Below are 17920 nucleotides of genomic sequence, written 5' to 3'. Positions count from 1 at the left end.
TTATTCCACAGTACATCTGAGGAGGAGGCACATCACCATCCGTGGCAGGCACCGCGTGCAGTTCTGGGAGCTGCAGGTCCACAAACCAGAAGTGCACCACAAGGACCTGCAGAGGAGCAGAGAGGGGGCCAACGGAGGGGCCGACGTCGCAGGAGGCACTACCTACGTGAGAGGGTTTACAGGCAAAGGCTGGACCTTCCTGGACCTCTCTGAGGAGCAATCCCTACGCAGGCTCAGGTTGAGTCGCCAGGTGTTCACAGACATCTGCACGCTCCTTCATGCAGAGCTGCTCCCGGCTGGGCCTGGTGACCACGCATTGCCCGTCCCAGTTAAAGTCACCACTGCCCTCAATTTCTTCACCTCAGGATCCTTCCAGGGCACCACCAATGACATCACCAGAATCTCTCAGTTGTCTGCACATAAGTGTATACGACAGGTGACGGATGGATTGTTTGCCAGGGCATCCCACAATGTCAACTTCCCCATCAACGACATCAGCCAGACTGAGAGGACAGTGGATTTCCACTCTCTGGCTGACTTCCCACGGATACAGAGCGCAATTGATTGCACACACATAACAATCCGAGGACCTGCACATGAGCCAGGACTGTTCATCAACCAAAAGGGCTATCACTCCATCAATGCACAGCTGGTTTGCGACCACTGGAAGAGGTTTCTGCAGGTGTGTGCCAGATTCCCTGGCAGCTGCCATGATTCCTTCATTTTGTGCGAATGAAATATCCTGGCCCTCTTCCATGCACAAAACAGACTTAAAGGCTGACTCCTTGGAGACAAGAGAAACCCACTGCAGACGTGGCTCATGACACCTCTGAGAAACCCCACCAGTAAGGCACAGCAGCAGTACAACGACAGTCACATTACCACCAGGTGTGTCAGTGAACAAGCCATAGGATTGCTCAAGGTGCACTTCAGGTGCCTGGATCGATCTGGGGGAGCCCTTCAGTACTCATCGGCGAGGGTGTGTGGAATAATAATCATGTTTTGCGTCCTGCACAACATCACTCAGCAGAGAGGGTTACAGTTGGATGACGTCCCATGCGCTCATGAAGCATCCGCACCTGCCATCAACATTGAAGAAGACAAGGATGAGGAGGAGGAGGAGGAGGAGGACGACGACAATGGGCAACTCATTAGCTGAGCAACATGTCACCTGGCAGATCTGCTTATGAGAATCTATCAAATATGAGTGATTCCCTGGATGCCAGGGAGTCACTCATATTTGATAGATTCTCATAAGGAGATCTGCAAAGTGAAGATAGTCAAGTACTCAGACCACCTGGAACAAGCACCACCAACACCAATACTAGCAACCCCCTCCCACCCCCCTCTCCGTTAGCACAAAACAATCCTACAACCACACATACACCTATTGTAAATGCGCCCAGTGGGTGGCACAAGTTTCGCCATTCATGATGAGGGACATGAAAGGGCGCTTTCACGATAGGGATTCAAGAATGGTCAAGAGGTGGCAGTGGTGGTGACAATTATAACATTTAATGTGCAGGTAAGAAAAGAAAATTATAAATGAAAAACATGACATTGCATCATGTGACACCCTTGTGCATCCCCTTGGTGATCACAAATCCTTTGCCTTCCTCTTCCTACTACTTCTACGAGGTGCATCCCCTGTGGCTTCAGCAGAAGTAGTGGCATGTTGCTCAGTCCCTGCCCTGACTGCTGAGATGCTGTTGGCCTATAATCTCTGGGTTTTAGAGGCCGTGAGGGCCCCGCCAAAGACTGCTCCACCTGCACCTGTGCAGGGGCCGACTCGGCCACCTGGAGAGGAGGCAGCATTGGGCGGCAACGGGTGAGACGTGGGAGCGCTTTGAGTAGAGTCCCCACTTCCATGTCTCCTTTTGCCATCATCCCTCTCCTGGACCAGGGCCACATCTCTGCTGGACTACAGCTTGGAGGACATGTATGATGCCTTGTAAGGTCACTGCTAATGTATCTGCCTGCCTGTTTAAGGCGGCAGAATGTTGTCCACCCTAAGTCCGCACAGCCATTGTGACGACCTGAATGGACTCATTTGAGAACCGTGCTTGAAGCGCCATTAAGGCTGCCATTCTCTCAATCGCAGACATTCCCCCACTTACCTGCACCACCAGTCCACTAATGCTGGAGGTGGACTCCTCCATCCTCTCCGCTAATGTGGAGACTGGGCGTGGCAAGTCTTCCAGTGCGTCACAAAGGTGCGACTGTACCTCGATCGTTTTCCTTTTCAAGGATGGCCCCTGAGGTTCAGCATCAGTGTCCAGCTGAGCAGAGCTTGGAAAGGAGTGCGCCCACCGACACGGACTCTCTGCCGCTGTCCCTACCACCAGTGTCTGCTCGTGCTCACTTGTGTGTGGTGACACACCAGTGACAACCAACTAATAGTACTCTAATGGTACCCACCGAGGTGTGAGTATCTGCGCCGGTGCACGGCTCACTAAGATGTGACGCTGCGCCCTCAGAGGCATGGAGCTCCTCTGAGGGATCACCCTTGTCCATGTTATCAGCCTGTTCAGCAATCCTTGAAGACCCTGGAAGAGAACATAGAGCAATATTAAGAGGTGATGTTGCAATGAGCATCCTGAGGTGTGCAAGAAGTCAATCATTGATAACATCAATTCATTTTGTGTGTGAGGAATCTTAAAGTTCTGTTACCAGATGTTTGCGGGGTGCCAGTCTTGGCATCTCTGATGGCCAGGCATTCCTGTATCTGGCTTAGTTCCAACATCTCCTCCTCCGCCTCTGTCAGGGCCACTATTTGTGGTGGCCCCCTTCCAGTCCTACTCCTCTTCCTTGCATTTTGCACTCTCTTCGCCTGCAAGGGGAGAAAGAATAGACGTGTGAGTGAGTGAGGGTGGCGTGTTCACCCGATCGATACATTGCTTTGGGGGAGGCTGCCCATGAAAGTGATGCATCAGAGGGTGAGTATCAGACAGATTCATCACATTGCACCAGGATTGGGGGGAGTGGGAGTGGTGGATTCACAAATGGGGAGGTGAGGAAGTGCACAGAAAGTGAAGGTAAGTTGATAATGAGACTTAAGTGGGTGTGAGGAGTGATGTGATGGAGTAGGCTTGGCAAAACAGGGTAAGGGAGGGTGGGGTGATGTGCACCACAGGATGTGGGTGAATCAGTAACTGTACTCACTTTTCCTGACTTGGTTAGGTCATTAAATTGCTTCCTGCGCTGCACCGAATACCTGGGCACCGTGCTCCTGCTGTCGACCTGTTCGGTCACCTCCATCCATGCCTTCTTGGTGGCAGAAGCAGGTTTCTTATTCCTGTCACCTGGGTGTAACAACTCCCTCCTGCTTCTCACAGCAGCCGGTAGTATCTCAAGGGAGGCGTCCGAGAACCTGGGTGCTGCCTTTCCTCTATGTTCCTCCATTCTGCTTTTTACTCCTTTCTCCTTCAAAATCCATTGTTGCATTGGCCCTTTAAATAGTGGGCTTTAAATCACATAATGGGGGTTGACTTACATTTCCCTGTATCTACTCATACAATAACCTAACCAAAGGGTGTAACAACAGTATCCCCTTGTCATCTGAAATGGATGATGAATCTGACTCACTCAATTCAAACAGAACATATCCTCACATAATAGTAAAAAATGAAGAACACACCAAACTTGCCCACATTAGTGGGTCATCTTACTTGACTTAAACAAGATATTTCCGACTATTCTATCTAGCACTCCAGCCTTCTCATAGGGAAGGCCAGCCAGATCCTCTGCCAAATGTCCAGGACCAGCAACACTCCAATACAATGGATGCTAGTCATTTATTGATTACCAAGACCAGGTAACAGACTGCCCATTACCTGCGGTCCATGGAGAAACAACATCAAAGCTAGCTCATTTTTTTTAAACTTACATGAATTCACAATACTTTAAAATACATTACTGTGGAAAAATGTTCAAAAGATTCCAAAACATGATACACGCTAAAATGTGGAAGTACAAAAGGATTGCTGGCACTATTCCATTACTGAGTTCAGTATTTGCTGCATCAGATGTAAAGTAGTTTTGCCTTTTATTAGCCCTGCTCCAGACTCCCTAATGAATTGTTGGACTGTAATTCTAATACGTCAAAAGACTTTTGAAAACATACACGTTTACAACTAGGGATTAGCATTTGCTTCACTTGGTATTGCGGTGGATAAGACATTGCAAAATGGAAGACATGGAGATTATAGCTCAATATATCACAAGATTGATCCTTTCATAGAATCATAGAAATTTACACCACAGAAGGAGGCCATTCGGCCCATTGTGTCTGTGCCGGCTGAAAAAGAGCTATCCAGCCCAATCCCACTTTCCAGCACTTGGTTTTTTGTTTATTCGTTCATGGGATGTGGGCATCGCTGGCGAGGCCAGCATTTATTGCCCATCCCTAATAGCCCTTGAGAAGATGGTGGTGAGCCGCCTTCTTGAACCGCTGCAGTGCGTGTGGTGAAGGTTCTCCCATAGTGCTGTTAGGAAGGGAGTTCCAACGACGATGAAGGAACGGCGATATATTTCCAAGTCGGGATGGTATGTGACTTGGAGGGGAACGTGCAGGTTGTGTTGTTCCCATGTGCCTGCCGCCCTTGTCCTTCTCGTGGTAGAGGTCGCGGGTTTGGGAGGTGCTGTTGAAGAAGCCTTGGTGAGTTGCTGCAGTGCATCCTGTGGATGGTCCATTGCTTTGTAGGTTACGGCACTTCAAGTGCATCTCCAAGTACTTTTTAAATGAGTTGAGGGTTTCTGCCTCTATCACCCTTTCAGGCAATGAGTTCCAGACCCCCACCATCCCTTAGGTGAAAAAAATTCTCCTTCAGCTCCCCTCTAATCCTTCTGCCAGTTACTTTAAATCTATCCCCCCTGGTTTTTGACCTCTCTGCTAAGGGAAATAGGTCCTTCCTATCTGCTCTATCTAGGCCCCTCATAATTTTATACACCCCAATTAAATCTCCCTTCAGCCTCCTCTGTTCCAAAGAAAACAACCCCAGCCTATCCAATCTTTCCTCATAGCTAAAATTCTCCAGTTCTGGCAACATCCTCTGTATGCTCTCTAGAGCAATCATGTTTTTCCTGCAATGTGATGAACAGAACTGTACGCAGTACTCAAGCGGTGACCTAACTAGTGTTTTATACAGTTCTAGCATAACCTCCTCGCTCTTACATTCTATGCCCCAGCTAATAAAGGAAAGTATCCAGTATGCCTTCTTAACCACCTTATCTACCTGTCCTGCTACCTTCAGGGATCTGTGGACATGCACTCCAAGGTCCCTCTGTTCCTCACACCTCTCAGTATCCTCCCATTTATTGTATATTCCCTTGCCTTGTTTGTCCTCCCCAAATTCATTACCTCACACTCCTCTGGATTGAATTCTATTTGCCACTTTTCTGCCCACTTGACCAGTCCATTGATATCTTCCTGCAGTCTACAGCTTTCCTCCTCACTATCAACCACATGGCCAATTTTTGTAACATCTGCAAACTTCTTAATCACGCCCCCTACATTTAAGTCTAAATCATTTATACCACAAAATGCAAGGGACCTAGTACTGAGCCCTGTGGGACACCACTGGAAACAGCCTTCCAGTCACAAAAACACCCGTCAACCACTACCCCTACCTTCCTGCCCCTGAGCCAATTTTGGATCCAACTTGCCACTTTCCCTTGGATCCCATGGGCCTTTATTTTTTTGATCAGTCTGCCATGTGGGACCTTGTCAAAAGCCTTGCTAAAATCCATGTCGACTACATCAAACGTGTTACCCTCATCGACCCTCCTTGTTACCTCCTCAAAAAATTCAATCAAATTAGTCAGACACAACCTTCCCATAACAAATCCGTGCCTTTCTAAATGACGATTATCTTTGATGACTTTATCACATTGAAATTTTGCTCCAAAATTCAGGCAACTGTTTATACATGAAACTACTAATCATATGACCATGGTTTGATTTTTTGAATGAGAATACATTGAAAGGGCTCAGGGAATCAAGCAGGAGTATAATTCATGTGTTGCTTTGTACATAGAGAGCAAATGTCGAGTTGTTCCGATGTGTAGACTGATTGGTAGATGTCTAATGCTCCCACCATGCCTGAAATTGCTGTCTTTACGTATGGTGCTGGAAGTGAGTTAAATATTACAAATTGTGACATTATTTTCAAGACTGAAGTAGGTTTGGACATATGAATTAGATGTAAGGTGTTTATGATTCTCTCATGCATAATAATTTTTCCTCATGTTAAGCAGGGTTGACAATTAGGAATAGTTTGTCATGATTCTGAAGTTCCATCATACCACAATATCGAAACAACTATGCAATTATGTTCCTACTGGTTGCAGGTATGTGATTCCAAAATGTATCTGCACAAAGGCTATTGATTTCACCAGTATGTTGTTTTAAGCTTATCCAGCAGGCTGTGAATTGGTATCTCAGAAGATTATGGGGTGATTTGATCGAAGTTTTCAAGATATTAAGGGGAACTGATAGGGTAGATACAAAAAAACTATTTCCGCTGTTTGGGGAGTCTAGGATCAGGGGACATAGCCTAAAAATTAGAGCCAGGACTTTCAGGAGTGAAGTTAGGAAACACTTCTACACGCAAAGGGTGGTAGAAGTTTGGTACTCTTTTCCGCAAATGGCAGTTGGTGCTAGCTCAATTGATAACTTTAAATCTGAGATTGATAGATTTTTGTTAAGCAACGATATTAAGGGATATGGGGTTAAGGTGGGTATATGGAGTTAGGTCACAGATCAACCGTGATCGCATTGAATGGTAGAAGGGGCTCGAGGGGCTAAATGGCCTACTCCTGTTCCTATGTGTACTCGCCAGCTAACGACGATGACAACTTCTTCAACGGCAGCATCATACAACTTTGACGCTGTGATTTCACAGAAAGGCTGCTGACTCTTCAGCACATTCCAACTGCTACTAAGACTTTCCAAATCACAATGTTTGGAGTGTTTCCAAAAGGTTCATAGAATCATAGAATTGTTTCAGCACAGTAGGAAGCCATGCGGCCCATCGAGCCCGTGCTGGCTCTTTGTAAGAGCAATCCAGTTAGTCCCATTCCCCTGCTCTTTCCCTATAGCCCTGCAAATTTTTTCCCTTCAAGTATTTATGCAATTCCTTTTTGAAAGCCACAATTGAATCTGCTTCTACTGCCCTTCAGGCAACTCATTCCAGATCATAACTACTCGCTGCGTAAAAAAGTTTTTCCTCATGTCACCTTTGGTTCTTTTACCAATCATCTTAAATCTATCTCCTCTAGTTCTCAATCCTTCCACCAATGGGAACAGTTTTTCTTTATTTACTTTATCTAAACCCTTCATGATAGGGTCATAGTGATATTACTAGTCAAATGCTCATGTTCATCCAGCTGTGGGCAAGAGGTACAATCTTTGGATGACATAGGAACAGGAGTAGGCCATTCAGGCCCTCGTACCTGCTCCGCCATTTGATAAGATCATGGCTGATCTGTGATCTCACTTCATATACCTGCCTTTGGCCCATATCCCTTAATACCTTTAGTTGCCAAAAAGCTATCTCAGATTTAAATTTAGCAATTGAGCTAGTATCAATTGCCGTTTGCGGAAGAGAGTTCCAAACTTCTATCACCCTTTGTGTGTAGAAATGTTTTCTAATCTCGCTCCTGATAGGTCTGGCTCTAATTTTTAGACTGTGCCCCCTACTCCTAGAATCCCCAACCAGCAGAAATAGTTTCTCTATCCACCCTATCTGTTCCCCTTAATATCTTATAAACTTCGATCAGATCACCCCTTAACCTTCGAAACTCTAGAGAATACAACCCCAATTTGTGTGAACTCTCCTAGTAAACCTACGCTGCACTCCCTCCAAAGCCAATATGTCCTTCCGAAGGTGCAGTGCCCAGAACTGCTCACAGTACTCCAGGTGCGGTCTAACCAGGATTTTGTATAGCTGCAGCATAACTTCTGCCCCCTTGTACTCTAGTCCTCTAGATATAAAGGCCAGCATTCCATTAGCCTTATTGATTATTTTCTGCACCTGTTCATGACACTTCAATGATCTATGTACCTGAACCCCCAAGTCCCTTTGGACATCCACTGTTTTTAACTCTTTACCATTTAGAAAGTACCCTGTTCTATCCTTCTTTGATCCAAAGTGGATGACCTCACACTTGTCTACATTGAATTCCATTTGCCACAGTTTTGCCCATTCACCTAATCTATCGATCGCTCGTGCCAAAACCTTTGAAGGTCTGCATAATCAGTGGTGGTTGATGTGTCACTTTTGAGCTAGGTTTGCTGAAAGAGGATGATGAGTAGGACATATGCCTCACAGAGGAAACAGAAATCCAAAGTGGTTGAGAGTTATGCCAGTTGTTACAATATTTTTTGTAATGCTGCTGATTCAGCAGTTCAGGAAGAACACAAAAATGACCTTTATGAAGATTTGCTATTGATAGTCGATGTCTTACATTGTTGACACATTTGATGCTTAACTAATATAGAATGAACACAACAAATGCAGCTCTCCTAGATAGCCAATGATACCCAAGGAAAGAACATATCTGATTTTTCTTTGAGGCCCACTCCCAAAATAAATAGGAGAATGCCTTTAGGATTTTCCACACATAAGGAACTATTATATGACAGCAGTGTACTGATTGCGGAGGTGAATGCAGGCCTTCCTTGCCTTTATGATGGCTATGTGTACTTTACAATGTAATCGTTGAAGCTATACAATCATATATTGAGTGGCTGGTCCCAACAGTGCAGGAAAACCTTTATGTAACATGTGTGTGCTTGCTAATGTATAAACTGAAAGATGGATTGCTTTTGCTATAGTCTGGTCAGGAATTGCTGCTTTACTGGTAGACAAACAGCTTGTTTCAAATTCCTTTGAATGTTAAAGTTCTACTCACACTTGGAGGTGACCAAACTGATCAAGCTTGCAAAATCTGGATGAGGATCTCATGACTTATTGTGCAAGCTTGATCAATAACATAAAAGAAGTTTTCTATGACACTTGAACATGTGCCAATTGCTGTAAGGAACATTTGTGCAAATAATTACTTCAGCTCTGAAAATCATATCTGTAGAACTGTACACTTCATAAAGCTTAGTAATAAACAATTTCATGGGTTTGATGCAAATGAGTAGCTCAGATTTGTAGAGTATGCTAGAAAAGGTACCGCATAGTAGACTTGTGATTAAGGTCAGAGCATGTGGAGTCAGGGGACACATGCAGAATGGATAGCAAGCAGGCTACAAAACAGAAAGCTGGGTTAAAAAGGTAGTTACTCAGACTGGCAAAAGGTACGAAGGGGTGTTCCACAAGGATTGATGCTAGGACCACTGTTGATCACCATTTACATAAACAATTTGGACTCTGGAATCAAAAGTACAATTTCAAATTTTGCAGATGACAACAAATCGGGGGCATAGTTAATACTGAGGACTGACAAAATACAAGAATGCATTAATAAACTTGCAAAATAGGTATGTAATTGACAAATGAATTTCAATATAGATTTGTGAGGTGGTATATTTTGGTAGAAAGAATAAGGAGGCCACATAAACCTTAGAAAATAAGAGTGTAAATAGAGTAGAGGAGCAGAGGGATCTGGGGGTAGATACATAAAGCACTAGAAGTAGTAACAGGTGAAAAGGCCATAAAAAAAAAGCAAACCAAGCACTGGGGTTCATTTCTGGAGGGATAAAATTGAAAAGCAGAGATATTAAACTTGTATAGAACCTTGGTTAGACCACACTTGGAGTATCATGCACAGTTCTGGTCTCCATATTATAGAAAGGATAGGAGGCACTGGAGTAGGTGCAAAAAAGTTCTACTAGGATGATACTAGAACTGAGGTTATACCCAGCAGGAAGTGTTAAACAAGCTGGGACTCTTCTTTAGAAGACCAATGGTTTCCTGACAGAGGCCGTTAAGATTATGAAAGGGTAGACAAAGATGTTTCCACTTGCAGGAGACGAGAACTAGGTCATAAGTAGTCACTAATAAATCCAATAGGCAATTCAGGAGAAACTTCTTTAACCAGAATGGCTAGAATGTGGAACTTGCTACCACAAGGAGTAATTGAGGTGAATAGCATAGATGCATTTAAGGGGGAGCTAGATAAACACATGAGGGAGAAAGGAATAGGATATGCTGATCGGGTTAGATGAAGTACATCAAGTTACATCCACACAAACCTCCTTCATCTGACCTTAGGTACCTCACTGTAGACTCGAGACTATCAAAGGCCTTTTGAAAAATCAATATATTACATCTACTACAATACCCTTGTCTTCTGACTTCAAAGAATTTAACAAAATTGGTTAAGCATACTTGCCCTTCTGAAATCTGTTGACTATTCCTAGATATTTTTCTATTAAGAAACAGAATATAATAAATTTGAGTAAAGATTCCTTTCCTACCACCTAAGGTAGTTGGTCTATACTTCCCTGGACTTGTTCTATCTCTAGGGAGAGAGGCTCATGTGGAGCATAAACACCAGCATGGACCATTTGGTTCAAGTGGCCTGTTTCTGTGCTGTAGCTTCGATGTAATTCTATTGGACTCTACCTACCAACCAGTCTGGCTTCTCCCCGTGGACACTTTTATATGGCCATGACCTGTGTGTATTCACAATATTTATCCATCATGGTGTTATGGTAGTTAGAATGTAGGGGGGCAGGGGGAAGCAGTGACAGGGTACATAAAAATATTAGTAGCGTGAAGTTTTTCAAATTTATTTTCCAAGACAGGAATGGAAAAAATTGCAGGGCTTGTATATACACACACACACACACACACACACACACACACTTGAGTGATGCCTCTTTTTGCTCCCCACCACCAGTTTTTTTTTTACAAAATAGATGTGCTTCTTCAAAGCAAACTGAACTGACCAAAATATAGATCACATCTTAAAAGGGAGGAAGTAGTTAATTTTTGTTGAGATTAAACAAACTACAAAATGTCACAACTCAATGGAAAATTCTTATTTTATTCAGGTATATCGAGTCAAGAGTCCCTTTGTTCCCTGATTTTCTATAGTAGTGGACTGACATACAATATATTACATAGCATTGGAGGAGGTGTGCTTGAAAAAGGAGTAGAGAAAACAAAGTAAAAAAGAAAATCAAGTCTTCCAACAACAAAAAGGTTCCCTGCACCATTACAAAGCAAGAACGAACCACTGTGGTCAAACAGAACAGTAGGTCAAAGAATTGTATTTCTACTTCAAGTTTAGCTCCCCAATTCAGTGGTAGCCAGTAAAACCCATTTACAGTGTACACAGCAAGATATGTAACATTTCAGAAGTTGGTCAAAATATAATCTTGTAGGCATTGGTCTTTCAGACAGCAAAGCCAAATTCAAGTATTTTTTTTTTAAAAGTTAGGACCAGACATAGGCAGTCTATGCAAAACTTAAGTGTTAGTAAGCATCTAAATCTTCCCTCCCCCCCAAAAAAAGCCTCTGCATGCACAATTAAAAAAAAAAGTTGGCAAAAAAAAGTAACCAATCACAATTTTAGTTGAGAAATATGTTTGTATTGGTTCCCAGTAGCAGAGGGGTTAGAGAAACACACCTAACCTAATACATGAATGGTATTACCCCATGATATCAATATATTTCCTGTAAATAGGAGACAGATAATGGATGATATTCAGACATTCACAATGCCTCCACTTTTCATGTGTAGGCCTTACTTTAGCCACCATTAGTTACATTTACAGCTCTCATCCAGCTACTATTTGTTTTTCAACTCAATAACCTGAAAATACTCTATTTGCCTTGGCACTACTGGTATTTAATATGTTAGCTCTTAAATTCCTGCACTCTGTGCTCCATCAAAAATAAATATGGAAACTGGACACTAAAGAGGCCCAATATATGTCTGTTAGCATTGAAACTACAGCTCAAACAAAAAAAAGGTTAGCGTTGCTTTGCCCTGGAACTTCACACAATCTGGTTTTAAAATGCATTGAAGCAGCACTCATTAAACTGCAGTTTGATTCCTGAGGCACTCCCAAGTTCAAAGATCAGTCAGTTAATTTTGAGCACAGGACAGGACGCTGAAATGAACAGATAGCTTAAAAAACTATACAATAATAAAAACTGCAAATCTTGATAGAAAATGTTGGAAATATGCAGAAAAGTCCATCAACATCTGTAAATGAAAGTTTTTTGGGTGCAACCTATCAGAACTAGGAACTGGAAGTAGTGAGCTCTTAATGGAACTGAAATGAAGGGGGGGGGGGGGGGGGGAAACAAACCATCTTTCCTCTTCCTTTGTTCAGTTCCATTAGAAGAGCTTACTTATTTTCCAATTCCAAGGAGAAGATCTGCACCCGAAACATTAACCTACTGAAACCTGAAAAGGTGTTGGAGAGGTAATCACATTTAAAAGGAATGGAGAAAAGGCAAACCTGGAATATTAAATCAAACAGTAGGGCAAGAGTGAGGAGGTTCAAACTAGTAAAAAGGCAAATGAGAGATATGGGGAAATTCATTACACAAAAAAATGAACAGAGTGAACTACTAGAGTTAGTGGAGACAAAAAAAATCCCAGAATCATTTAAAAAAAGACTGGATATTGCAAAAAAGGGGGGGAACTGCAGGGTCTTTTTGGATAGCTGAATTAAGATGGGTCGAATGATCTTCCTCATCTGCGATTATCCTGTGATCTTTTCTCTTTATTGATGTGGATGAAGTGCTAGAAATACATAAGCCATTCCATCTTTTTATTATTAGCTTAGTTTCCTATTCAGAATGAATGGAAAGATTGATAAAAGCAGCGGTGACCTGGACATTTCACAAAACAATCTCATTTTAGTCAATCAAGCCAACCACAGCAATATCAATTTTTCAGAAGTGTTATTTTAGTGTAACATTTCAAACTGTTGAGATCTGTACAATCCCAACCCACTGAAGAATTCCATCTCCCCTCCTCAGCCACTGCAGATGCATTTTGCATTCAGGCAAGATCAATCTACAGGCATAAGCATTCCAGGGCAATGACTCCCACCACCCTTAGGAAAGCAGTGAATTGCAAACACTCCCTTCCAAAACTACCCAGGAGAGAGTCTACAATTTATGTAAAATCAGCCCACTGGCACATCATGGGTTAGAATGAAAAGCCATTCGGTGCAAAGTACGGTAACCGTATGTTTCTTAAATATTGCTGCACAGGCATTAATACCCAGAGTTGTGTTTTCTGCATCATATCCGCAACAGTGAACACTTTGTTTGCAATTTCTCAAATCAAAGCTATTCTACAAAAGGACTATCACAATAGGACAAGATTTGCCTTCATTGCTTATGTTTCCAAGCTAAACACAAATGTCTTCCATTGCTGGATTGTATTTCTTTGACAGAGACAGAGCTGCTTGAGCACAAACATTTAATAAGAACTTACTGGTCAAAAGGCAGGATGTCACTTCTTTTAAAGTTAATGCAATAGACAAAAACTTGCTTGGCAAAGTTAAATACTTCAGAAAGAATTCCTTTGTCACCAGCAAAAGTGAAGCCATAATTTTGCTTTAAACAACTGTTAAGACCTTGGCTGGTTTCCCCTTCCCAGTCAGTAGATAGTAAAGTCAATGCTAAACTCCAGTTTCTACTGCTCGGCCTTCGGTCAGTGTGGTCTGCTGTTGGAATCCGTAGTGTCTCTCTTGCGTGAAGCACTGTAGCCATTTAAACAACCATTCTGGCGCTTGCTCGGCCCACCATTGAGGAGGTCTTGAATATGCTGCACTATCAAGTTTATGGCAACTGGCAGGAAGAATAGGAAGAATTCTTTAAACAAAGTGAATTAATACTTCAATATCACTGCACATACTAAGCACCCTTAAAAAATGACGACTAAGGATATGCACTCTCTGGCTGGTCAAGAAACTTAACCAGTTCCAGGGGCCAAAAAGAGGGGGAAGCAGCAAAGCCCAGTCACCACATTAAGGTTTATGCTTGCTTCAGATTACAGCAGGATTGCTCCCTTCGAAGGGGTCTGTAATATTACAAGGCTCCCAGCTATGTGTGGATTGCAGAGCAACAAGAACATCTACAAATTCACGTGCATGTACTTATCTGAAAGTTGCATTTAGTAACTATTTCCTGGCTGCCTGAGCTTCCCTCCTGGCTGGTGAAGGTGGTCTGTAAAACGACTGACTTGTAAAACACATTACCTCTAAACAAAGAAGATGCCTTTAGAAGCAGTGCTTTTATTTACTGCAAGAGGGCATGGTGATAAACTGCCTGTTGAGGTGGGTTGTACCACCTCCAGAGACAGCAGCACCACCTCAGTAAATCAGAGCCCTACTGTTGAAGTCAGTGCTGCTATTGGTGGAAGTGCTGTAAAGCAGTAAATGTTTTCTCCACATGAAAAAGGGAAAAATCCATTTGCTTGTGATTGTACCTGCATTCTCTTCTTCCCCACCCCCCCCCCCCCCATCCAACTAAAAGCTGGTAAGCTTACATTGACATCAGTCAGACCTGGATGACAACTAACCCAAAAAGCCAAGATGCGGCTGTAAATTTTAGTGTTTACATGATGATTTGCACATCTGGTACTTGATCTAGTCAGTAGTGACCAGCTCTCAATGGTTGTTTTTTCCTTCATGGTTAGTCAGTCAAGACTAACAGCTTGCATTTATATAATGCCTTTCATATCCCTAGGATGTCTCCAAAATGCTTCACAGCCAATTAAATACTTTAAAATTGTAGTCACTGTTGCAATGAGAGCAAAAGTGGCAGGTTTTCTTTTGGTGTTGGTTGAGGACTAAATCTCGGCCAGGACACCAGGAATACTCCCTTGCTCTTCAAATGCCATGAGCTAATTTACACACACCCAAGGCAGCAAATCGGCCTCGATTTAACGTCTCAATCAACAGATGGCACCTCCAACAGTGCAGCACTCCCTCAGTACTGCATTGAAGTGTCAAACTGGATTAGTATCAGGTGGAACCTAACCGTTTGCAACCTGGATGTTCTATTTGACTTTTAGCTGGGCTCCTGGCCTCATATCCTCTATCACAAAGGATGCTTACTTCCACCTCCAACATCACCCATTTCCACCCCACCTTAACCCATCTGTTGCTGAAACTTTATCCATGCAGGTCAGCTCCAAATTGGGCTATTCCAATGGTCTCTTGGCCACCCTCCCATGCTCTACATTTTAACTTCAGCTCATCCCGAACTCTGCTGCCTGCATCCTAACTTGCCCTTATCAATGCAACCTTCCCTAGTGCTACCACACCCTCTAACTCTGTTCCTGACTCCAGCCTCTTGTGCATCTCCCTCTGTTTGTACCATCATGCCTGCAGCTGCCCAAGATTACATGCAGGGCTTGATAAATTCAGATTCTCACCCTGCTGCAGAAATAAGGATGGGGAATAAGTTCAAACAAGGAAGTGAATATAACCTGGAATTGCCCATAGCTGTAGTTCAGTATGAAAGTAGCCACAATCACCATCAGCTGCAAAATGACTATGGGAGTAGTTTTAAACTTTAGGCAATAGTGCAAAATGGGTGATAATGGATTGGACACTCATTATACATCTCTCCCAATTTTAGTTTCTGTTGAAGTCAAGTCAAGAAAGGTGTATTGGGCCTGGGTATCCTCTCAAACATGGACTTCAGGCAAAGTTTCTATTTCATAGCTTTCAAACTGGGGTCCCAATTTGCCAGGGGGTCACAAGGGCATCAGATTTCTCTATTTGTTGACGGAGTAGAACATTTGTATCACCCTACAGTATTTTTAAAAAAAACATTTTTGGCAATGATGCAGATGGCAAAACTATCCTTTGAAAAATCAGGAGATATATTTGCTGGGGGGCCCCCCCGACATACATTGTCTAAGCTGCTGCTGTGATTTGAGCTCTTTCAATGACTATACTTTGAACTGCTTTACCAATTGTAAGTTTCAAAAACTAATTCTCTTAACATGGCTTAGTCATTCCTCTATTGTGTAATGTTAAGAGTTGTTCTGCAATTGGGGACATAGCATAAGCCTTCAATCTATACAAATTGAACATTATCCTGGTCTAGGTGGGTCTCAACGTCCTGCTCATACCTCACTGGTCCCAATTACATGGGGAGGGAAGGGTGAGAATGAGATGTCAATTCTTTAAATTATTTAAACTCAAGTTTTTTACACCAATTACCTTATTGAATAAGTTGTGTTTTTTTAAAACCACAAATTAGTTGAAGTGTCAAATCAGGTCAATCATTTGCCAAAATCAATTGCAACTGCATTTAACTCAGCACTGCTGCAAGGTAAAATGAAGCAGCCCAGGGAACCAAATCAAGAAATGGTGTTTCCCATGGTGCTGGAAGCAGCAACTTGAGCAACTGGCAGCTGCCATTTCTGTGGCTGCAGCTGGGCTATGGATTCAACCAACCAGTGCACACCACTGAGGCAGTTTTTGTATTGCTGCCTTGCAGATTTACTCCACTGCTAAAAAGGTCTAGAGGCCAGAAATGCTGCAACTTTCACAAATGCAGCTGTATCATTGCTGTAGAATCCACCTGCACTGCACAGGAGTATCCAGGACTCAAGTAAAATATAGACTCCAGGCACTAACCAAGATATAAACAATATTGAAATTAGATGTTCAATTAAAGTTAGTTGATAGTAGTTAAATTTGGCCTTGTCTAACACCCACGGTTCCAGTCAAAGTAGATGCCCTGTGAAGAGCTCATTAAGTTCAACCAAGACAAGATAGATGTGATGCCATACAGGTATGAGATACTACTGAAACAAGTAAAGTTATCCTCAATAACAGTGTATATGTACCACACACACCAGCTTCAGAGCATAGATTTAAGAGGATTTTCTGTACATTGGAGGGAGGGTACTAAAATATATCTTTTTACCTCCCCCATCCAATTCTATATAATTGCCAAAAGAATGTTAGTTAATTTAACTTCAAGACCACCTGCCATTTCAGGTTTCTGATATGGATCACTCAGTGGAGCTGCTGTGATGATAGCTGTTTCATGCCCCCTTAACCTATGGGGACATGAAGTGGCCCTCTAGTGTAACCTAAAAGTCAATGAATGGGATCACCTGGGGTACCAGTTGAGTACACAATAAGAATTTGGGAATGAGACATCCTATTATCCTGGTTTCAATACATACAATACTTCAAGTCATGGACTATAGTAGTAAGTGTCAGTCAAGATGGTTCTCCTACAATGATTAAACACAGCATCACAAGTTTGATTTAAAAAGTCCTCTAGTCCAGGTGGTAAGCTAATGCTGAATTATGTCAGGCAATACATGGAAACAAAGGTTAACAGCACAATTATGTCTCAACCAACAGTGAACTACAACAGCTACTTGGTGGCAAGGAGAGAGATGGATTGTATACACATTAAAAGCAATGAGAAGCTTCATACCCAAGTTTTCTGCTCCTCTTGGAATGATGACGTCTGCATACTTTTTAGTCTGTCATGAAAAAAAATGTTTACTTGGTGGTGGTATCACAACATAATAGATTAAATAGAGGGGACCCTCAAATTTATACATGTGGCATGCATGCACTATGAAAGATGATGCAAGAGTAAAGGGAGACTAGTTAAGGCCAATGGCAGAGAGAACCACTTTGTTATTAACCCAAGATGGCACTAACATGGAGCTTTGGACAAATACAAGAATCTTGTGTGACTGTTGCTTTTTAGTGAAGCAGTTTGATCTATAAAAATCAACGTTTCATCAAATGATAGAATGGTAGAAACCAGTGTATTGTATTTACTTAAGAATATAGATATTCTTAAATGACGGCTTACTCCTTAATTATACTGCTTACTTAAATGGACACGACAAAACACCTTTAAAGCTCATTTCAAAGTCATTAAATAATCTTGTCACGTATTGCTCGAGTTGTAATACTTGCATTTATAGTAGTGCTTTGTCTCAAACA

The 17920-nt window shown here is 42.6% G+C and overlaps 1 protein-coding gene across 1 annotated transcript in view; it reads right to left on the bottom strand.

Annotated features, from left to right (window-relative positions):
• Positions 1 to 10981: 10981 nt before the first annotated feature.
• uck2a (uridine-cytidine kinase 2a) overlaps positions 10982 to 17920 on the bottom strand; it is a 29138-nt gene continuing 22199 nt past the window's right edge. The window contains exons 6-7 of the mRNA XM_067990683.1: positions 17397 to 17445; positions 10982 to 13772 (exon numbers count right to left, since the gene is read on the bottom strand). Of these exons, the coding sequence (XP_067846784.1) occupies positions 13636 to 13772; positions 17397 to 17445 (186 nt within the window). The 3' untranslated portion in view covers positions 10982 to 13635. The remainder of the gene's footprint in view (positions 13773 to 17396; positions 17446 to 17920) is intronic.

This window comes from Heptranchias perlo, chromosome 9 (genome assembly GCF_035084215.1).
Source record: "Heptranchias perlo isolate sHepPer1 chromosome 9, sHepPer1.hap1, whole genome shotgun sequence".
Classification (NCBI taxonomy): Eukaryota; Metazoa; Chordata; class Chondrichthyes; order Hexanchiformes; family Hexanchidae; genus Heptranchias; species Heptranchias perlo.
The sequence above is the reverse complement of the archived record's forward strand: the minus strand, read 5'-3'. Positions and strand labels throughout refer to the sequence as shown.